General features: G+C 39.6%; 1 protein-coding gene across 1 annotated transcript in view; it reads right to left on the minus strand.

Annotated features, from left to right (window-relative positions):
- Positions 1 to 4,794: 4,794 nt before the first annotated feature.
- Positions 4,795 to 23,799, minus strand: part of TRIOBP (TRIO and F-actin binding protein) — a 35,697-nt gene continuing 16,692 nt past the window's right edge. The window contains exons 2-14 of the mRNA XM_058189614.1: positions 23,687 to 23,743; positions 23,137 to 23,205; positions 22,723 to 22,812; positions 21,487 to 21,596; positions 19,794 to 20,340; positions 18,353 to 18,448; positions 12,930 to 13,077; positions 10,211 to 10,322; positions 9,039 to 9,198; positions 8,266 to 8,376; positions 7,605 to 7,691; positions 6,032 to 6,185; positions 4,795 to 5,527 (exon numbers count right to left, since the gene is read on the minus strand). Coding sequence (XP_058045597.1) covers positions 5,523 to 5,527; positions 6,032 to 6,185; positions 7,605 to 7,691; positions 8,266 to 8,376; positions 9,039 to 9,198; positions 10,211 to 10,322; positions 12,930 to 13,077; positions 18,353 to 18,448; positions 19,794 to 20,340; positions 21,487 to 21,596; positions 22,723 to 22,812; positions 23,137 to 23,205; positions 23,687 to 23,743 — 1,746 coding nt within the window. The 3' untranslated portion in view covers positions 4,795 to 5,522. The remainder of the gene's footprint in view (positions 5,528 to 6,031; positions 6,186 to 7,604; positions 7,692 to 8,265; positions 8,377 to 9,038; positions 9,199 to 10,210; positions 10,323 to 12,929; positions 13,078 to 18,352; positions 18,449 to 19,793; positions 20,341 to 21,486; positions 21,597 to 22,722; positions 22,813 to 23,136; positions 23,206 to 23,686; positions 23,744 to 23,799) is intronic.

Genomic DNA, 23,799 nt, shown 5'->3' on the forward strand with positions numbered 1-23,799 from the left:
GGGGAGCTCAGCCAAGAGGGAAAGCGACAAGCAAGAGGCACCCCTGGGCCAATGGGAAACCCCCGTTCCGGCACTCCAAGAGCCCCAAGAGCCGCGCGGGGAGCCCTGGAGCAGACCCCAACTAACACAGGGAGCCCCGAGCCAGCCGAGACTCAGCTAAGACCTGGCCAGGAAGGGTGGGGGGAGCGGCTCCCCCCGGGTTGGGGGTGTCTCTGGGGGGACCCTCGCCCCCCATGCTGTGGGTCCCGTCCTCCAGCCGCCCCCTCCCCAAGTCCTAGCGCTGAGAAAACTTTCCTTTTTGTTAGATGGGAAGTTTGCAGCCATCCCCTCCCCCAAGGTCCACCTGGCAGCCCCCTGCTTGGAATTGGGGGGCACCTAGCTTGGGGACGCATCTGGATCTTCCTTTTGACTTTGGACGAAGAGGGGCAGAATGGGGTCTTTCTTCACTCGCCCCCCGTTACCCCCAAATTCATTTCATTGCCTGCAATGGGATCAAAATAATAAGTATGTCTACATAAGCGGGAAAGGGGAGGGGGACACAACACCCCCATTGCCTAAGTACCCCACTGTCGACTTATCTCAGACACCCCTCATCACTCCCCAGCTCAAATTGCCTCCGTGCCCCCCGCCCCCCGATTTGTTTTGTCCCCCACTAAAAGACAGTGGAGATTTATACGAGCTGTTGTTTTGGGCTTTTCAAGGTGGAGCCTCTCCTCTACTTAAAACACTTTCTCAACATAAGTTCCCGAGAAGCGAAGGGGTAAAAGGCGACAGGGGCTCGAAGAGCCTTTTTCCTAAATGAATTAACCCTAATTTGCCAGCCTTGGCGGAGGGCTTAACTGTTGGAAGACTACATGTACGTGCAATCGCCATCTTGCTGGAAGAACTGAGGTTGTTTTTTCCCCCTTCTCCCCTCTTAGGAGTATTGTTGTTGTTGTTAATAAAGAAATTAATGAAAAGCGTCGTGGCTGCAACCTGAAAGACTCGGAGCTGCTAAGTGTCGATTTGTGGTATCGAAAAAACTCGGGAGGAAAAGTTTAAAAAAAAAAAAGCGCGCCTCTGAATACTTTTTAAAAAAGAGGGAATTATAAGATCGAACTGGCATCCTAGCAACACGGAGAATAGCACCCAAAAAACACGTCCAGGTAGATTCGCACCTCTCCCCGTTTCCAAAATACCCCATCGCTTCTCAGTTCCAAAAACCGAGTTAGTAATATGTCTGGGTTTTGTTTTAAGCACAAAACCATGAGATGCAGTTATATGGCAGCAGTAGAATGTGAATAATAAAACGTCAGCACCTTTGCGGTGCCTGCGTCTTTTCTCTTGGGAAGAAGCTTTCTTAGACTCTTTCAAAAAAGAAGGGGGCAAGCAGGCGTTCCTCGACTTGGAGAAAGTAAAGACCCCCCGTTGCCTGGGGAAGGACGGGGGGGGGAAGGGTGTTTAAGGACAGATGAATAGAGTTAAACCAAAAGGCAGCTTCTTCTACTCTTTCTAATTCCCGATGTTGCTCGGCGACTTCCAAGTAAGTTGATGGCTATAGAGGGGTGGGGAAGGGCCTTGGCTCTAGCCCCCGGCCCGTCTCTCTCGATTTAATTGCTTTGACTTTGACATCGCGGAAAAAGATTGGGATTACTAATCTTATTGTTTGGTCAAATGATTAGACTCTAGGCTCATTAATCTCTATCCTTTATCACTATCTCAATAACACTATGCGCATTATTGAAAATAAATATTGTTGTTTTTTTTATATTCAGGCTACTTTTAATTTGAATAGTTGGGGGGGAAAGGGGTGTGTGTGTGTGTGTGTGTGGAAATACACACTCAACTGAAACTTTTCTTTTAAGGCTGCCTTTTCCCTTGACTCATTCTACCGAAAAACTGCGCGGAACGTAATAGGGGAACAGATTGCGCCAGTAGATTAAATTTCAAATTTACCCGTATTCCAGGATTGTAAATGGCAGGAGGATGTACAAAATTAATCGGCGCTATCGAAGGTTATTTACAGGATTCACAAATGATATAAAAAGTATAAAAATGTTACACAAAATTCTAAAGTATGTTTCCCCGAAAGTTAAGAAATAATGTTTAATTTATTGAAATTATAAAGTTGGATTCTGTTTCTTTAGTGTTTATTACGAGCCAAGATCTCAGGAAAGTAGTTGTGTATGAGCCGTGTATGATTTACTAAAGAATTTTAAAGGGTTGCGATAAGGGCCAGCGATTAAACAGCCCTATGGGGATGTAAGCGCGTTGACAGTTCTCTGTTGACAATAGCAATAGTTTCTTTGACGAGCTCTCAGCAATCAGCTGATTAATTCTTACCGAGGGAAAGAAATCAGTCGAAGTGGTTTGTATGGCTAAAGGGCCACCGTACAACGAGAGAGCAATGCTTTGTGGGAAATGTAGTCGGAGAAGAAAGGCTTCTATCGTACTTGATAGCGCCAACTTTGGGAGAATCCAAGAAATAGGAATGTTATTCCTTCCTGCAATTCGGCTCTGACGGCGACTGTCTAATACTTCTGGGTGGTCACACACGCTTCCTCTTCGGCACAGACTACACGCATCGCCCAAGAGGCTAGCCGCTAGCCCGCCTTTCCTTTGTTTCCCATAGCCAGAGATGGATACTGGACGCACGTGCCGTTCGCTTCCTCACTTGCTTTACGACAAAAAATGAGTTTAATTTCGGCGTCATCCTTTAAGGACCCCATCGGCTGCTTTAGAAAGGCATTGCGACGGGGGAGGGAGGGGACCGGTTACGAAATAAATGAGAGAGAATGAAGGAATGGCCGGATTGGGGGACGCACACACGGCTCTCTTTGCAACAATGATTTTTTCAGATGACGGGTGACAATTTTTAGTAGGATTTCCTTAAGATGAATTTTAGCTATTTAAAACCCAGCCTTATCTTACAAATATAATTCGCAAAAGCTGTATTTTCCCTTACGTGGCTTTTCATCTGTGTTAATGCGACAAATTGATTGACAGTCACCTTTCAGCCAGAGGGATTCTCAATTCAAGTCTATGCGATTAGCATATGGTTGATTTGGACAGAGTAAAAACCATGGTTAATCAGAGTGAGGTTGGAGAAACAAAAATACAGTCCTCCTTACCTGAATTCCAGTATATATGCTAACTATAGTCTCTTAGTTCATTCAAGGTCGTTTTTAGAGGGAGCCGATTTAAATAGCTGTGAAATGTTTTTCTTACAAATGAAATTACAGCACACATGAAATTGCTGATTATTTTTAAACTGGCCTTATCATTTTGCTGTCTTGTGAATGAGAAGCTTGATATGCCAATTATTATAGAAGGGTGCTGTGTGTGTGTGTGTGTGAGAGAGAGAGGGAGGGGGAAGAGGGAGAGAGAGAGAGAGAGAGAGAGAGAATGTTATGAACTTACTGGAATTGTCATGAAAAAAATGTGGAAAAAGCCATGCATGTTAAAAAAATATTATGTATCTCTGCTTGTTTTATATGGGAAAGGGAGACCAATTGTGGATTAATTAAATTGCATGATGGACTGGTAGTGTGATGGTCTTAATATTTTTTTAAATTCTGAAAGTTGATCTTGTGTAATATAATTAATAGACTACTAAATGCAGAGCATTTTAAAAAAAAGCAAATTGTGGGTGGGAGAATATCTGAAAGAGGATAAAAGTATCATAATTTTTGGAATATTTACTACTGATAACAGCATTTTAACAAAATTTAAAACATTTATATATTATACATTTTTATAACGGATTTAAAAGAATAGAATGCCTGCATACTTTAGTTTGCAAATAACCTTTGCATTCAGAGTGATATCACTGATGTAGAAAGCTCAGCATATGGTAGGAACAGAGAAAAAAATTCAAGTTATAAAGTAGCCATTAAGATACAAAAACTGGTTGAATTGGGGTCAAGTTCAAAATCAAGTTTGGACATTTTTTAACACTATGCTTCCGAAGCCTTGGTAATTTCCCAAAATTGATTAAAAGTGGTTTTCCTTTAGGTGACAACACACAAATCTATTAATCACAAGTGCGACATTTAAATTGACTTAAAAGTGGTTTATCTATATTGGTAAAAAGGATTTTCTGGTAAGCAGTTTTGGATAATGAAGGAAAAAGTTTGGGGAGCACATTATAACTGCTGTAAATATGTAGTTGCATTCCTACTTGTGGGATGTTTAGAGTCTCCACATTGAGCCCAGTATCTGGTGATTTTATGACATGTTTTCTTGGCAACAATAGAGAAGTGGGTTGTTTTCTTCTGGGATGTTTTTTTGACCTTCCATTTGAGTCTGCCATTCTGGGATTTCCCGATAATGTCCCATTCAATTATTAAATAGGCCATGTCTTCTGAGCCAGCCAAGTTCAACTTGATGCCACCAATTTATTAAAATAGTCCTAAGTAACAAGAACATTAGTAGTTTATCTAATCATGCAACAAGCATGGATAGATTTTATTGTTACTCTTTCTTTCTTTCTTTAAATAATGAAAAACTATATTTGCAGAACAGAATAAAACAGACGAATTTAGGAGTGGAATGTTTTTCTTGTTACTATTCCCAAACAATTCAGAGTCAAGTATTTGATGATCTATTGCAAGTCATCCAAAACGTAAATATAGCCTTCCCCCCCATTTCTGCCTTAAAGATTTCTAAGATTAGAGAGAAAACAGGGAAAGTACTTTGAACCTCCAAAGGGCATTAAGTGCCAAGAATGATAATATAAGAAGAGGAAGCGCCCACCTTTTGGGAATGCAAAATGGTTCAACATTTATATCTTCTGCTGCCAAGCAAAAACCACACTTTTCTGTAGACAATGATTTTATTAAGTTAACTCTGCAGAAATAAAAGAAAATCAGCCGCCTTCATTGTTTGGCTCTGGCAACATCAGCAGTAAAATTTCTCCCCATAAGAACTTATTAGTTGAATCCAACTTTCGGGGAGGAAGACTCAATGGGATGCATAGACATTTAATCTACATTTTAAAAAAAATCTTCCGTTGTTCTGAAAACAATTGCTACTCATAGGTCCTAAACATAAACTCTGCATGGTCTTTGGACAAACCAATGACAATGTAACTAATACAACATTCTTTCGGCACAGCATATCTCCAACATGGATTGCTGTGAAGCAACACTGTACAACCTGAAGTTGAGGGTTGTGTGATTTTGTTTCTCCATTTGGAAGAAAACTGAAAGCAGATAAATACTTTTAATGTAAATACAGCTAAATATTTGGGAGAAGGAACAATTAGATCTAAAGGAACTTTAGGGAGAAATATCTGATCCGTCTTTGTGGTTAACTGCTGGGAAACTTAAGTATAAGATTTTAAAACATATCCCCAAGACCAACCCCCAAAATATAAAAATTATTTTCACGTATAGAGTCCCAAAAAGGTGCTAGTAGTAGGATCCAGCCCAAAACATGCCCAAGTGATGCAGATGCATGTGATGGCTATTTGGTAAAGTCTCGCCCAGTGCTCCTGGAGAGGAATGCTGCTTTCTTCTCCGAAGTGGTACACCAAAAAGTAACTAACCTATGGAACCAAGAAAGTAGAATTAAGAACATTAAATTATGTTCAAAAAGTGTATCTTTGCTACATAGTAGAACTTGTGGCCATGCTAATAGTAATGAAAGATGGAAGTGTAAAACATTTAAAGTGTCTTGATGATGACAATTTATATATTGGAGCTGTAACATCCTTGGCTTGTTAACTTATTTTAGATGCAGAATGAAAGTGGCCTGGACTAGACCAATACAGTAGCAGTGATCAACCTATGGCTTTCAACCTGATTTCATAGAGCCTTCTACAAGCAGTTTGTTTATGCATTTGTCCTCTGGCATACAGAAGAGGGGAGGAGAGAGAAGAGAAGGCAAGGAGAAAGATTTCGAACACTGTGAAGCAATCAGCAAGATAGCCAATACAAGGTGCATCTCTGCTGTTGAGAGATAAAAGGGGCCCCAACGCCTTCTGCCTTTGCAGCTTGGCTAGTTCCACTTTACACAACATGTGTCTTTAATGCAAACGGGTCTTTTATACCAATATTGTTGTGCAGCATCTCTTTCTCTTCTAGGGCTGCCATGGCCAGACGCAGATGCTCTTTCAAATGTTCAATCTCTCGTTCTGACCGTTGCTTGATGTGATTCAGCTCCAGGTAGATATCATGGTACTTCCCTGAGGCAAACTTCTTGTCCTGCATGGGGAAGGAAGTACCATTGTCCAGAAATAATAGAAACCAAGGATACAAATGAAAGACATTGGCATCTTCTGAGATGAAGTGCATGTTATTAATTATACAATAGGCTCAAATTATTGAACACTTTTGTGCTGGAGGTTTGTTGCTGAATATAATAACAGTGGCATATAATTGCAACAAAGCATATATAAGAATAAATGCTGAGCAGATAGCTCGGTATTGAATGGAACATAAAACAGGGATTTTGGATGTTTTCCTGGTTGTTTAATGCAGGGGTCTCCAACCTTGGCAACTTTAAGCCTGGAGGACTTCAACTCCCAGAATTCAGAATTGGAGACCCCTGGTTTAATGTATTTATGGACTTATAAAGATGTTAGAACAGGGGTGTCAAACTTGTGGGTTGCGGGCCAATACATCACACACTGGCCACGCCCACCAACATTTTAGTGAAGGGGGAAAAGTCGCAATACATCACATGATAATGTGATGCAGCAAGTTTGACACCCCTGTGTTAGAAGTATACTGGATATGAACTAGAATATGCAGATGATATTGTGTTGGCTGAGAAGCTGAATGATTTGAAGTGAATGTTAGATATGAAGCAAATGTTAGATACACAATCTAACACAAAGGTAGCTGTGGATAACAGGGAAAATAACAGGGAAAATGGACTAAATGTTTGCAAGTAGTACATAAATGGCAAAAAGTAAGGCAAATAAATGATCTGTACACCAATATTGTAGAATATTAGTTAAAGATGGGAACCTGGATAGAAAAATTTTAAGATGTGCAAATGCTTCTAGAAAAATAGTAGATAGGTCTATTGCAAGAAGTGAATGTTCATCAGAAGACAATAGCTGTATATTTAGCATGCTTTTGCCCATTTTTTTAATGTTAGGTATATCACAAGAGAAATATAAAGTTGAATGCAATGTAATGATAAAATGAGATCAAGGTGAATTACGAATGAATGTGGGCTGAAAATTAAGTGACTAGTATGAAATAAATGTATTAGTCAATCATAAACAAAGAGAATCAAATTACAAAAAAGAAAAAGAAATAAGTTGAAAAGAATGACTGAAAATTTATAAAGATTTGACAACATCCTCAAAAAAGAGAGCCTAACAATTTAAATAATAAAAAGCAGAGTATAAAGCGAGCCATGGATATGATGGAAGCAAAGGCGATTTGCCAGGACAAAAAGCTATGGGGCAATACAGAGAATTTGATTTGGTGCAAAACGGCTTTAGCTGGGTTTCCTTTTCTACCCGATGCCTTTAATTTCTTTAGCCTTCAACTTTTCTGTTCTTTGGATAACAATGCATACTTTTAGAGGGAATGGAGTGATCAGTTTCCGCCTATGCGTGTATGCACTTCTTGCAAACCAGGAACTCTGATTTGCTTTTAGAAATCTACCTTCTGCATCATTTGGAGTTCATCCCTCAGACACTGGACTTCTTGTTTCTGATACTGGAGTTCATTCTCCTTTACTCGAAGAAGTACCTTCAGAAGAAAGATGGAAAGGGTTAGGGTTAGGGACACAGTTTTCTACTATCGAAATCACTTTCAGTGTGGTAAAATGGGTGAGATACTGCCTCAGAAGAGGGCAAAAATTAGGTTGCCCAAGTATTCCCCTTAGAATAAAAATGATGTCTGACACAAAGCAGAAAATTGATAGTGTTCAGGAACAAACTGATTTTCTATGGCTTAGTTCACCTAAGCTGATCAATCATGTTTGTTCAACCATACCTTATTGCTTGGTAGATTTTTTTTTAAAAAAAACTTAGAAGTTTGACAAAATCCAAATTGATTATCCTTTTTTTATTTTCTTTATGTTCTTGATTACCATTTCTATCAATTGTCTTGAAGAAACATTAAGCTGGCCAATCTATAATTTTCCCAATCCCCATTTTAAAAGAGCTATTTGTTGCCGCAAAAGCTGTGTGCATCTGCTTCTGGATTCAGCAGACATTTATTTTCATTCACAATGCTACATAGCCAAATTATACCTGAAACAAAGAAACTGCAAAATTCGACAGGCAAAAAGTATAGGTGACAAGCAACCTTCCCTCCTTACCTCTAGCTCACAGGAACTCTTCTCATTGTGTGATGCACTGTCACGTGAGCCCCGAGCAACAATGAAGTCTCGTAACTGGCCAATCTCTTCTGACAGACGCTTCTGCAACTCCTGGAAGAATGAGGATGAAATAGTTTAACATATTCATCAAATATAACAGGTGGAGGAAGCCTTTTTGAAGCTGGTAGCCATTTAAACATTTTTTTTCCAATAATTGAGGGCCATGGAGGGAATACACTTGATAACGTCCTCAAGGGAGACAGATTGTTTCTGGCTTTGCCACTTTGATTTCTTAACTTTTAAAGTTATTAAAAGATAGTTGCATATAGCAAAACCGTGGCTGTCTAACTTCTTATATTGACAAAAGATCCTGGACAATTGCACCATTTTTACACAATGGCTGGCTACCATTTTCAATTGTGCAGCCTTGAGAAGAAACTTCTTAGGCTGCATGTTGCCTGGGCTCTCTACAAAGCTTGTCTTTCCAGAGCTCAATAGTGTGTGCTATTCTGTTGCTCAACTTGACTCAGCATTCTAGGGATTCCAAACAGGTCTATGGGTGACATCACAAAAATTGTTGCTAAATCTCCCAGAATTAGCTGCTAAGACAAGGACCACCAGGTAAGAAGAATGGCAAGCTCACTGGTATTTAAATTTAATTTGAATTTTAAATTAAGGAGATTGCAACTGTCCTCCTTTCATGAACGTTGCTTTGCTCTGTCATTGTTCCTTCCCTCAGAATTCCTGCTCTTGGCAGCACCACCAGCCCTTGCCTGGTTTTGCCGAAGCAGCTCTTTCCCCTCTTGTTGACAACGCTGCAGCATTTGTTCCTGTTCTTCTGCCTTCTGCACCAGGCCCCCGATCTCCAGGCACTTCTGGGAATATTGTTCTGAAAGCACTTGCAACTCCCGCTTCAGAGACTCCACATCAGACCTGCAGCAGACACCAGGATTTCACCATCAACACCACCTGAAGTTTTCTCTGCTAGTCTGTCCCCTCCAAAATAACAAAATACGACCGTCATGACACAGAAGCCGGTTGAGAGGATAATCTATACCAGGGGTGTCATATTGGATTTCTTCGAGAGCCGGATCAGCATTTAGTCCTCCTCCATGGGGAGATGGGATGGATGCCTCCTGCAGCACCTTGCCAGCCAAAATGAGCCACGCGGGAACCTTATGAGGCCTCCGCACGGCCAGTTTTTGGCTGACAGAGTGCTGCTGGAGGCCGGGGAGGCTGAAAACGGCCTGCACGGGGGCTGCACACACACACACCCGTAGCCCATTTTGGCCAACAGAGGCACTGCAGGCAGGTCTTTTGATATTGCCAGGGCTGGCCCCGCAGGCCAGATTTAAATACCCCACAGGCCGGATCTGGCCCACAGGCCTTGAGTTTGTATCTATATAAATGCAGCCTACTACTATCATCCCCATTTCCAGGTCTGATATGGTTAGGCATCTTTTTGAGTTGCCTAACTATGGTACAAAAGGGCCTTTATGGTCCTATTTAATCTATCTTTCTGACCTATCTTTCTGTCTGGTGAAAGAAAACAAGCAATGGCTTCTAGTAAAAACTGAAAGCGCAAGATCAATAGTTTTTCCTGTAAAAAGGTTGCTTTTAACTAAATGAGCTAGAGGGGATGCACCCCAAATGCACATGGGGGCTGGGTCAAAGGATGACATACTGTAAAGGCAGGACAAAAATTGAATTTGATCCAAATGAATTTAAATGAACATACACATTAATAGGACTACTCTCCAGCTACTTTATATTTTTCTTTTCTATATTACACTTAAAATCGATAGCAAAGTCAATTTGCTCCCAAAACACACCCAAAGATTTTTATCAAATGCTACAGCAATCAACATTTTGATAGATACAATTATATCTCTCATCTCAATTCACAAGTCAAGATTCCCTCAATCGTTTTTCAATCGTTGCGTACCGATGCTGTTGCTGGAGCGCATTTGGATCTGAAAACCCTTTCTGAAAGTTACGTGTTCTGCCCAACTCCTTGTTCATTTCTTCCCTGTGTGCCTTCTTCAGAGCTTCAATTGCTAGAGCAAAGGAAAGGGTAGGAGCAGAGAGAGGATCAGTAAAATCTGCTAAACTTGTAATGTATATATCCTATGTATTACCGAACTAAATTGTCTTGGAAAGGAGAAAAATCCAGCGGAAGAATTCACTCATACATTGTATCAGGTGACAAAGAGAACATTTGTTCACTGATGTTTAAATAATGGAAATCTCAGTGGCTAGAGCTAAACACATTATATTTGAATGATACATTTTGTTTGATTGAACATTGTGAATATTCTTTACCAAAAGGTACTGCCATAGTATTAAAATGACACTGAATTATCAGTTTATTCAATTAAATGGAGAAATCTCATGTATTCCCACTTATAATTGCTAACCACTGAGGTTTTTACTTTGAGGTTTTTCTTAGGTTTCTCAAAGCAATTATTTGAAGAGAAATTCACTTGCCTATTGGACTATTGGCAATGGCATGGCGAATTAAAGACAGTTCCACAAAAGCGGTGCTTACAGCCCAGAGCAAGGAACCGGTGAATAGACCAGTTCTTTGGAACCTCTCTGGACAAAGAGAGATTGGGAGATTGGCCACATGTGCTCTGGACAGCTGCTCCTCATGAGGAGATTGCAGGACAACAGGTTTCCGGGTTGGAGCTCCAGGAGATTACAAGATCAACCATCTTGCCTGCAACCATGGTGGAGCCTTTTAAAGGACACTACCGTAAGTTTGTAAACTTCTCTTTCTAATCACTTTGACAAATTGCCTATTGACCATCTTAAAGCTATTAAAGACTTTGAAACCAGAAATATGAAGTCTTCATTAGGGGAGTTTATCTTTATTCAGAAGATTCTTAAATATAAAATTGGAACTAGGAGTCTTCCTTTCAGGTTTGATGGACAAAGAACTTGAAAGAAAATTTGGAACCTTACAATTATATATGTTTACAGCGGCAAGAGCCTTATATGCAGAAAGATGGATAGACACACTAATTTCCACAATGAAAGAGCAGATGATAAAAATGATAGAGTTAGGGGAGTTGGCAAAACTGTTTTAATTAAAGAGAAGAATTTATCTAGTTTTAGTTCTACTTGGGAACTGCTTCTGAACTTTTCACTCGAAACTGGAAAAAATGATACTTTAATTTTAGGTTTTGATTATTAGAATTAATTTCTTATTATAGGAATAGCCTGGAAGGTTCTGAAATGTAAAGCAAAAGGTTGTGGTTATAATTTTTTTTGTATCTTACTGCACTGAGTAAGTAGGTGTCACTACTCTTTTCTTCTTTCTTTGCACTTCTCTTTCTTTCTGTCAGTTTTCTAACTTTTGTTTCTTTTTGTATTTTTATCTTATGGTATTGAATAAAATGTATTTAAAAATAATGATTTATTACAAAAGGAATTTGAATTGTCTAAAAATGCTGGAATGCAGTATATATCTAACTAAAACATCTGCTGATTTTACAGTTTAATTTGGATCCATCAGCAGATCTATAGCTCTTAAAGATTATCAACACTGAAATGCATTTTAGATTACAAATAACTAAAAAATATTTTTAAGATGGACATCGGCACGCCCAATGCTAATAAATCAACAGCTGAAGTTCAAGCTATTAAAAAGCATGAGCTAGAAGAAAGGGAGGAATCCAGTTCAATGAATTCAGTCCTGCTATTTCCAGAAGTCAGGGCAATAGAGGTAGCAAGAATCCATACCATTTGAAGCTCCCTAACAAGGACCGATGAAAAATGAAGTAACAGCTCCCCCAAATTCTCTAGTAAGATCTCTATCAAGAATTTTATAGCGTTGTCAATTATAAGATATCTAATGTAAATTCCCTTTAAATTTCCCATCCTTTGGTTTCTCCTCCCCTTTTATTCTCTTTTGTTCTCATTCGTATTGTCAAGATTTATCTTCTGCTTGTTTGAAAATATTGCTGTAGTTGACCACCATATCTTCCTAAAATTTTACATGCTCTGTCCTTGGCATTTACAGCCTGCGGATTACAATTGTTTCTGATACTTGCTTGACTTCTGCCAAAGTACATGCTTTGCCTCTCCTCATCAAGAGAGGGCAGCACTACATGATTTTAACCATTTAGGAGAAAAAATGGAATTTGCTAACAAAACAAGTATGTACCAAGTATTATGCCTGGGTCATTAAAAAAATTACTTTGTTATAGTGAAAAGACTATATTCTGAATCTACTTTCTTGGATTGATGGTAAGTACTTTCTGCTTTTGAACTGGCTAGCTATTGTCAAACTATTCACTAAGTCTGCATGACTATTACTATTAATCTTCTCATCCTTTCTATCACCCATCCCCTCCCACTTATGACTGTATGACTGTAACTTTGTTGCTTGTATCTTTATGATTTATATTATTTCCTAATATGATTTGATTATTTGTACCCTATGGCTATCATTCCGTGTCGTACCGAATGATTCTTGAAGAATGTGTCTTTTCTTTTTACGTACATGGAAACCTTTTATCAACATGATTGGACAAGGTTTTTAACATTTAAAGAATCGATGGCTAGAATATGCATCTGTATTTTCTTCTTCTTTATATTATATATAGGAAGAAAAATAAACATTACAGCTTAGTTTTGTGTGTGCGTCTTATAGGTTCTACCTGCAGCCGTTGCAGCCGCCTCTTCAGACAAAAGACGCTCTTTTTCCTGCCGCAACCGCTCCACCTCCCACTGGTGATGCCGCTGTACTTCTGTCATGACCTGTTGATGGGAATTTTCCATCTCTGCTAAACTGCGCTCACATGCCTCCTAGAGGAGGATGGGGGAGAGAAGAACAGAAAAGCACATTTTATGTGATGAATCAACAAGAAATGCATCTCTGTTTGCCACAGGGGAGCACTGAGAACAGATAACCGCAAAAAAGTTAACAGGGACTTAAACATATGAAAGAGAGAGACACAAAAGCATCTGCACCAGGTAGCTCTATCAGGTTAAGACAGATATCAGGTTAATATGTTAAGACATTTCCAATGGAAAGGCTATGTTAAAATGCAGTTTTAATTGAGCAATCAAGGCATATATAATTCTGAGGACATTACAAACCATGAAGTAGGCCTGACATGGAAAGCATCAGTATGTCTGCTCACACTGTTTTGGCAGAAGATCTCCCAATACCACTCTTTAAGGTAACCCCTACTGGAAAAGGACAGGTTTGACGGTTTTCTGTCAGACTCCCATGACAGCAAAACCTTGTGCAGATAAAATTGCTTCCATTTACTCAGATCTTGTCTCCCCATCAGCAGAATCCAATTAGATAATTGCAAGTTTTCCTGTGATTCTTTTGATCTTGTGGACTCTGAGGGTATGGGCAGCATGCTAGAAGGCATAAAATCTGCCATCAGTTTTCCTCAGGCAGTTCAGGGAATTAACAGTTGGCCTAAGGAGGTAGTTAAGGACTTTGAGGGATGGGGGTGACAAGTACCTTCTGTTTCAAATGGTCATTTCTTGATCTTAAAGATATACAACTTCTACTGGACCCAAAGTTCTTGCTTTGAAAGTTCTAAAGAATTATGATTTTAGAGAGCATCGTATGGATTATCTCAATACTTTGGGTCATAGTTCAGACCTGGATATGGGACAGAGACAATTGCATTATGCTGTTTGGGACGTGGAGGGTGAGAAAATACGGTCCTTCTGATCCTGTTAGATCTCTCAGTGGTATTTAATTTTTGGGACCTCGATTCCCATGAGAATTGGGAACTGGGGTTTTTATTTTACCATGATTTTGCTCTTGGCTACATAGGCACTTCCACTCAATAGTATAGAGAGGAGCAATCAAATTCTTGGCTGTTCATATATATAGGCTTTGATATTTGAGTCATATTATTTAATATCTATATGAATCTGGGAGAAGTCTGTTTATTCATCATTGGGTATTATCAATATGCTGACAATTATATACCTCCATCTCTGGCCAGGTAGGAGATGCAGGGGATATCCTTACCCGATGACTGGCAGCAATAAGGCTTTGAATGGAATTAAGTGAGTAGAATAGAATAGAATAGAATAGAATAGAATAGAATAGAATAGAATAGAATAGAATAGAATAGAATAGAATAGAATAGAATAGAATAGAATTCTTTATTGGCCAAGTGTGATTGGACCCACAAGGAATTTGCCTTAGGTATTTATGCTGTCATGTACATAAGGAGAATAAAATACATTCATCAAGAATAAAAAGATACAAAACTTAGTGATAGTCAAGGTTACTAATAAGGTATCAAATCATACTAGGAAACAAAAACAATATAAGTGAAACATACAAGCAATGTGGTTATAGTAATAAGTGGGAAGAGATAGATACTAGTAAGGAAGATAAGAATAATAGTAATACAGTAAATTATTTGAAAGTGTTGTGGGAATTAGTTGGTAAGCAGAGTGATGGCATTCGGGGGGAAACTGTCCTTGTGTCTAGTTGTTTTGGTGTGCAGTGCCCTAAAGCGTCTTTTTGAGGGTAGAAGTTGAAACAATTTATGTCCAGGATGTGAGGGGTCTGTAGAAACCACACTTCAGCCAGATGGAACTATTTATGTAGAAATCATTGGATTTGCTGTTGCCTCTGTGCTCACTCTGGATAAGAATTACATTTCCTTTAAAGGAGCAAGTCTACAACTTGGTGATTCCACTGGAGCAACAGATGGGATCTGTCTCCAAGGGAAGCTTTGCTCAACTTCAGCTAGTCTGTGACTCTTTTTGGGAGGCCTCAGCAACAATGACTCATAACCTTATTACCTTGAGACTGCATTGTTGCAATACATTCTACTTAGCCCACCCATAAAGACCACCTGGAAACTGCATGCTGGTGGGTGACTACACTTCAGTAGTCTAGAAAATAAGGGTGCTGTATTTATTATCAATATGTTTTTAATACAATTCAAGGTGCTGTTATTGTCCTGTATATACTATATAGTTTGGGTCCAACCTATCTATGGGACCCAAAATAGAATCTGGTCTTCCTGTTAATTAGCCAGGAAGGGGTGATGTAATCCTATTTCTCTGAGATTAGAGTGGGAGTCTGCAATCAGGCTTTGTGGTGGTGGTTCCATCTCTCCAAAGCAGGGGTCTCCAACCTTGGCAACTTTAAGACTTGTGGACTTCAATTCCCAGAGTTCCTCAGCCAGCAAAGCTGTAGACTTGTGGATTTCAATTCCCAGCAAAACTGTAGACTTGTGGACTTCAATTCCCAAAGCTGGCTGAGGAACTCTGGGAATTGAAGTCCACAAGTCTTAAAGTTGGCAAGGTAGGAGACCCCTGCTCCAAAGCATTCTGGAAAGCTGTGAAAACTTTCCACCAGAACTGGCTTTTCTGGTGAGGATTTGGAGTTTGAGCTATGTGCATTGCAGAGTCATTTTCAATTTTTTAATTATAACTGTTAATTGATAAAGGTTTTAAAATATTTAAGTTTTATTAAAAGTCACCTGGTGTTTATTGAAGCAAGCTGGCTATAATATAAATAAATAAACCTCATGAACAAAGTCATAGGGAAAGCAAGTAATGAAGTTAGATATTAACATTTTACATTTTAGTTTGTAAATGTACATGTAAATGTAAAATTTAAATTTAATCTAAGTAACTCAGAAATGAGTCATAGTACATGCTATGTCTTAGTATCAATAGGAGTACCGTATTTTTCGGAGTGTAAGACACTCCAGACTATAAGACTCACCTATCTTTTTTGGGGAGGAAAACAAGAAAAAAAAATCTGCTTCCCAACAATTTGCTCCTTGCAGCAAACAGCAAAGGCCGAAAATGGGGTGTACAGAGGTGGCAATCCCTGCAGGCTGAAACAGCTGATGGTCAGGAGGGTGATCCAAACGACAATCAGCTGCTTGGGCTAATCAGGTTTTGCTGAAGCTGAAATAGGCTGCTGCAAGGAGGCAAATTGCTGCGAGGCAGAGGCCAAAGGGTGAATGCTGGCGGGTGGGCAGGGCTACATTTGGTGTATAAGATGCACCCAAATTTTCACCCTATTTTTTTTTGGGGGGGGGGAAAGTGTGTCTTATACTCCGAAAAATACAGTATGTGGGGAGAGGCACAGCAGCTTCAAGTTACAATAGACAATCAATTAAAACTATCCATAATCATCAATCTTGCTATATTTTAGAATGATTTTATAATTGATCTAAAAAGCTTTAGAGTATTATATAATAAGAACACTGAAATATTTTAATAAAAATAAAGTTAACAAAAGGAGTTTTAAAAAGTAGAGGTCTCCAATTTACAGTTTCAGTTAACAAGTTCAGCCTGTCCAATTACTTATTAAATATTTTAGTTGATACTAACTGCATCCTATTTTGCGCTATAAACTGTAGATACTCCTACGCCTCAAAGGCAAATACTCTTAACCATATGTATCTTCAACCATCTTATTATTTGGAAACGCTATACTGTAATTTAACATTATAAAAACAAGACATAATGATCCTTGGTTTCAACCTTCTCTGTTGGTTGTGCAACCACCGAGCAAACTTGACAATTCAGACTGGTTAGAGTTACAGTTTTGCCTGGCCTCAAAAGCACTCCAAATAGCCTTAGTTAAAGTTAAAACAACCTACATTACTGTTTGAAACTGGTTTTTTCAACAAGTCATAGTTACTTTATCCATCCGTTCATTCAATTTTTAAGTCTGTAATCATTGCTAAAAGAAATCCAAAAGGGGGAAGGATTTTTTTAAACAAACAAACAAACAAAACCCACTATTTTAATAAACTCAAGTTGGTGCTAAAAGTTCCCAAGATTTGATAGAAACTGTTTTACTGTGTGCAGGGGAAATTCCACAGCAGAGTGCCTTCTATTGAAAATACTGTCTTGAGTCAATACAAGCAGGCATTTACAATTATTATGATTGGTTGAGACTGAAATGGCATAGGATGAAATCACACACACACACACTTTAGCCAAATTGGTAGCAGTTTCAATCCCTACAGCCCCTCAGTTATTGTTAAACTACCAGCATACCTTAGCCAATATGGTAACATCAAGAGGTTCTGCAAATCAAAGTTAGCAGCTTCTGGAGCTCCACAGGCTTCCCATTCCTACTTTAAAGAGCAGTGCAATAGGAAAGAGCTTGCATTAAAAGTCCTTTCCTTTCTAGGAAGGTGTAGGGTGGAGGGAGGAGAGGATGTAGATAAGAGAAGGAGAGGAAGGTTTGGATAGTAAAAGAAGGTAGAAGAGGGGAGGGTTAAAAAGGGTGGTGGTGACTGGGCAGGCCCGACTAAATGTATATAACTGTACATTGAATGAGTTGTTTGACATGATTGTAAAAATAAAAGTTTTTTACTAAAAAAAAAAAAAAAAAGTCCTTTCCTTTCCAACATTTGCCATATGTTAAAGGCATTGTCCCACTGCAGGTACATTAATAATAATAATAATAATAATAATAATAATAATAATAATAATAATAATAATAATAATAATAATAATAATAATAACAACAACAACAACAACAACAACAACAATCATAATGATGATGATGATTGATGATGATGATGATAATAATAATAATAATAATAATAATAATAATAATAATAATAATAATAATAATAATAATAATAATAATAATAATAATTTAATTTTTATACCGCCCTTCTCCCGAAGGACTCAGGGCGGTGAACAGGCAAATAAAATAATACAATATATTACAATAAAACACATTTTAAAAAACTTATTCAAAATAGCCTAAATTTAAAATACCATACAAAATATAAAAAATAAACCCCAATAAAATCCATATTTAAAAACCCTATTTAAGCCAGTCCTGCTCGAAAGAATAGATATGTCTTCAGCTCGCGGCGAAAGGTCCGGAGGTCAGGAAGTTGTCAAAGTCCTGGGGGAAGCTCGTTCCAGAGGGTAGGTGCCCCCACAGAGAAGGCCCTCCCCCTTAATCATAGATAGCACTGATAGGAAAATGATGGACATGGTCCCAGCTCTCTTCATTTCTCTATCCACACTGGGTGGTTAGCGAGTGGAGTGGAGAAAGGAAAAGCCGGAGAAGGTAAAGATTATGTTGGGCTATTACCATTACCTGAGAAATGTATCCTTGGGGCACATGCCCATTTTTATGGAGGTTTGCCTCATTGTGGGAACGCAAGGATTCCAGCTGTGACCTTAGGACTCGGACCTGTTAGAAAAATGATTTAGCAGAATAACAAATCACCAACAAAGAATAATTTTTTGTTAACCTGAGTCTCAGGTCACCAGGAAAGGCAAATGGACTTACTCCCTAATCCATCCACCCACCCATGATATTATAGGACATAGGAACATGCTGGCATGCTGATACATCAATTCAGTACATCCATTTTAAGCCCCTTTCTGTTGCTCCAAAACATCATAATCACTGCTGCATGAAAGTCAACTTCTATGTGACAGTGGATTTTAGAAGCTGCTGGCAACATTCAAAAGTCATTTTTCTATCCAGATGACTCTATGCTCTGGCCACCATACTCCGACAGCTTCAAAGTAATATACTGTTTCTGCAAGTAATGAAACAGAACCGTTCCAGTGATCTGTGTGTGCTGGTTTGTGTCACATTATTGTTTAGTGTTATGAACAAACCACAAAAGTTGCACAATAGCTTTATGGATGTTTCATATCCTGTATTAAACTAAGGGTTTGTTACATTTTGCTTTAGTGTGTCAGGAAAATCTAGCCACTGTGGTTTGTGAACCATAGTTTATGGTTTATTCAAAAAACTGTAGCTGAGCCAGACTTATGTGTGTGAAATGGCCAAGCGATCGAAATTTCATTGGTTGATATGTCACACTAAAATGAACCTGGCCTGGGACATCTTTGCACAATGTTAAAAGCATGGAAGGGAATCTTTTTCTATTCAATATTGTAGTGTTCTCAGTATACCAGACTGATGGCATGCCATGTGGTTCAGTGGTTAGAATGCAGTATTGCAGGCTAACTCTGCCCACAGCATGGAGTTCAATCCTGACCGGATCAAGACTGATTCAGCCTTCCAAGGTTGGTAAAATGAGGGTCCAGATTGTTGGGGGCAATATGCTGACATTGTAAACTACTCAGAGACTGCTGTAAAGCACTGTGGAGCAGTATATAAGTCTAAATGCTATTACTAAGTGCTACCTCTACAGAGAAGCTTATGTTTCTCCGTCCTTCTTATTTCAACATGTTTCAAAGAGTCATCATCAACAGCAAAAACAATTCAGAGAATATGTACATTTGCATTGTTCAGGCTTGTGAAAAGGACAGAGGTATTTCCTCCCGCACATGATGACTCAGGACATCACCAGCGGCTACTTCTATTTATTTTATTGATTTATCAAATTTTAAATGAGGACCCAGATTGTTGGGGGCAATAAGTTGACTTTGTATATAATATACAAATGGATGAAGACTATTGCTTAACACAATGTAAGCCGCCCTGAGTCTTCAGAGAAGGGCGGGATATGAATGCAAATTAAAAAAAAAAAAAAGCATCCATCTCCCTTTTTCTCTACCTCTTTCTCCAGTGCCTCATTTGCATCCTCAGGGTTCCCTTTGCCCTGGTTCAGCAGCACCATCAGCGGGGCTCGTTTGGACTCTTTTAGAGGCAGACGTTCCAGCTCCTGCCACTTCTTCTCAATGTCTTCACTTAGCCGACTCCTCTGAGCTTCAGTAAGAGGAGTCCCCTGAGGTTTCTTAGGACATGGACTCTCTGCTGGGCCATCTGTTTGCAGGCCCCCACTGACAGCGGAAGACTCAAACCACTTGCGCCTCTCTTCCGAGCGGAGGGCCAGGTCCCGCTCCAACTCTTCCCGCTTGACTGCTCCATCTGAACTTCTTGTGCTCCCTCTTAACCGCTGAGGGGACCCCTGATTTAAAGCTGACCGCTGTTGTAAGGGGGATAACTCAACATAGTCAAAAGCCTGTTGCTGCCCTTCAGCCTTCCTGCTGCCAGCTCTGGATATCACCTCACTTCCAGTGTTGGGCTGCAGCTCGGTTCGAAAGGAACTCTTGGGGGATTTATTGTTGCAGAATGAGTTTTCCTTGTTGTGGTCAGATAGCCTGGAACCAGGAGGAAAGTCATGCAAAACTTAGAAGTAGAAATCATTCAGGAACTGTTTGCAGAAACTGCCTACAATGGATCTCCAATCTCAGTGAAGATGACACCCAGATCTGGAAGCCACCCAAGTACAGTCAGCCCTATTACCCCACATAGTAATTCAAGAGGAACAAGTTCTCAAGAAGTTACAATAACTGGATTGTTGGAAATATAACAAAGCATTTGTGATGAATCATACTAGTAAATATTTTCACCTGGCTCAGTTGCAAAGAAGAGTAGGCATTCCAGACTGATAGCATTGGATCAGACTAGACAACCTCTGGGACACGGAAGGAGGCCCAGCACAGCAATCTAACTCTTAATCAGCATTTAAAGGATGCTATATCCCCATGATGGCAAACCTATGGCATGCAAGCTTAGCTCCTAGCTGATTTTCGGGCCTTCTGGGCCCACCAGAAGTAGGGAAGCAGGCTGAAGGGTGGTGGAGAAGGCCTCTCTAGGAGTCTCTGGAGGCAAAAAAACGTCACTTCCTATCCAACTGGAAGTTGGAAAACGGGCTGTTTCTGGCCTCCGGGGGGGTGGGGAAGGCCATTTTCGCCCTCCCAAGACTCATAGAGAGGCTCTGGAGCCAGGTGAGAGAAAAACGGGCCTACCGGGCCATCGTGTGCCAGGAGGGGTGGGTGGGTGGGTGTCACGTGCACATGTGCAGGGGCGGGACGCATAGAATTATAGGTGTGGGCAAGTGCACACGCGACACCCCCCCTTCTGGCACGCGATGGCAAAAAGATTAGCCATCACTTCTACATCCAATGTCATCAGGGCTGGGGAAAAAGGATTTCTGAAACCTAGAGAACAACAATTGACCAATGAAGGGCAACAGTTTTCTCCACTCAACTCCATAGGAAACCTGTTTTTCACCAAAACCTTCAGCACAGTCCTCCATGTTTGCTTTGCTTGCAATTCTCAACCACGTCTGTTAAAGAGCACCAGATTTAAGACGATTGCTCTGGCATCCCCGTTCTAACACCATGGAGACTTATGTGCAAGAAACTTATATTTGGCTGAATGCTGGAAAACGCAGCTGCTCAAATATTCCTATAGATTGAATTTAATAATTTGGTTATTAGTAAGCTTGATGCACCACATACTTTGTGACATCAGGCACACTGGCTGGTCGAATACTCTTCTTTAGAGCCTCAATCCAATTCCGGCGGATTCCTGATGTCATTGCAGATAATGTAAAAACACCATCTTTAGTCTGGAAAAAAGAAACACACAAAATTCGGCTTGATTATACACCTCAAGTATCCCTATGGTTCACCTTCAATGTAGGAAAGGTAATGCGCCAAATGGAAGGCAGCGAATACCGGCAACAGAAGAGAATATATGTGGCTCAGGATTGAACTGTGGAGTCCTCAGTGCTCTCTGAGCTTTGTTGTTTGCTTGCAATGTTTTACTTGCCTGAGAAGTCGGGAAATGAAACATCCGTAAGCAAACAACCGAGCTCAGAGAGCACTGAGAACTCCACATGCTAGCAAGTCCTACGAGTACATCTGACTTCAGGTTTGGGTTTTGATTAAACAGGAACCAGTCAGATCTCAATGAGGATAAAATTATGTAGGAACTTCCTTACAAACTAAGTATTACAAGAATTCCTCAACTTATGATTAGTTACTTACCAACTGTTCAAAGTAATGATGGATCCCTTCCCCCAAAGCTACTTACAACCCAATTTTGAATTTACAATGGCCACATCCCCCCATGGTCATGCACTGATTAGGTGCTTGGCAACCAGCTCACCTTTACAGTCATTTGCACATGTTATATGATTGCACTTATGGCATTTTTTTTTGCTGGTTTTCAGCATTTACTTCCAGTTCCCTTTAACAACCATTATCATGGTCTTTGATTAATGACCGCTGCAAAAAATGCCAAAAAAACACAGGTCCAGTCATGTGATGCCTTAAGATTGCAATGATTCACAATTGAAGTTATGGCCTCCACTGAAGTTCTAAGTCAACTAGCTGTAACTGAAGCTGAATCCCACGTAGTTTAACCCTCTGTTCAACAGTATTTATGCAAACTGCAGCCTAGTCCATTTGGAAAACTTCAGCTTGGTCAATTCTACTCTGTCTCTTGGCAAACAGAAAAGTAAGCACTGGGGTTCCTTTCTGTTATAATTTTAGGACTGTGGTTTAGAAAATAATTTCAATTCACAAGCGAAATTGGCATTCTTTGCGTTTACTTCATTATGGTGGCAAAACAGAAGCATTTTCTCCACAACAGAATTAAAGAACTTTAAAGAATTCCTTGCTGGACTCAGTAAACTATATGGCCTTTTATTTCATTTCCAAACACTTTTTTTTTCATTTCTGAGCACTTACATGTATCTGGAAGCCGTAATTCCTCTGCACTGCATATTCTGTAACATCGGTGCAAGTACGTAGGTCAATTTCTCCATCTAGCTCATCTGCCTGAAAAGACCTCCAGATCATAAGTGTTACACAAATCATGTAGTCCAGGAATTTCCTATCTCCAATATACAACCTTTCCAGCCTACTGGAGCCTCCTTCTTCCTCTTATCTACTTCAGTTAAATAATTATTTTCAAGCTAAGCAATCCCAAGTTATCTTTTCAGTGTATAGAAAAGTACATGACACTTCTTTGTCACTTTTAAATAAGCACATTACTTCTACTTTCCCCCCAAGGAAATACATATAATCATTATACAGTACTCTTCCGTTGAATATCTGACTATCACATCCAAAAGATCCCATGAGGCTAGGTCACTTTCTTACCTCTTCAGCATTGGAGTCCCTGTAGTACTTCAGACTTGAGTCTGTCAGCACAAACCAGTGCTTTGTCCACTGTTGGCCAAACCATCAAACGAAGGAGAACAGGAAGACAAAATATAAGATTTGTTTGTTCTCAAAAACACAGACCATTCAACACCTTTACTGCTCAAAAAGCACTCGGCCTCATGCGTAGCCACTTAATTATGAAAAAGGCATCTCCCAATTTATTTGTCAGCCATTTTTGACAAGGAACATGCAACAGAATTGTGAATCACAGAAGACATGTTAGGCAGAGGATCCATATTGGTATTTTACTGATACATATAATCCATTTATGTTACACAGCAAAAACTTCTGTAAAGAAATACATTTAACTATGAAGAAAAATCAAAAGCATATTTGGTTTCCACATTTTTAAAAATGGGTTGGTGTAAAACCATTATTTCAGTGGGAATGGAAGAAAAAAAATAGTTAAGAGTAAGAAGTAGAGTCCTAATAATCCTTCAAACAGAGAAGTGGGGATGATTGGGCTCTAATAATTCTTCCACCTTACCTCTCCTGGCTCATCCAATATGGACATCCATCCCTTCTTGAAATTCAGAAGATCTGGCTGGAAAGAGAGTTGAGGACAGAACAGAATTAATACAGAGCACAAGATTAAACTGA

Source organism: Ahaetulla prasina, chromosome 7 (genome assembly GCF_028640845.1).
Source record: "Ahaetulla prasina isolate Xishuangbanna chromosome 7, ASM2864084v1, whole genome shotgun sequence".
Taxonomy (NCBI): domain Eukaryota; kingdom Metazoa; phylum Chordata; class Lepidosauria; order Squamata; family Colubridae; genus Ahaetulla; species Ahaetulla prasina.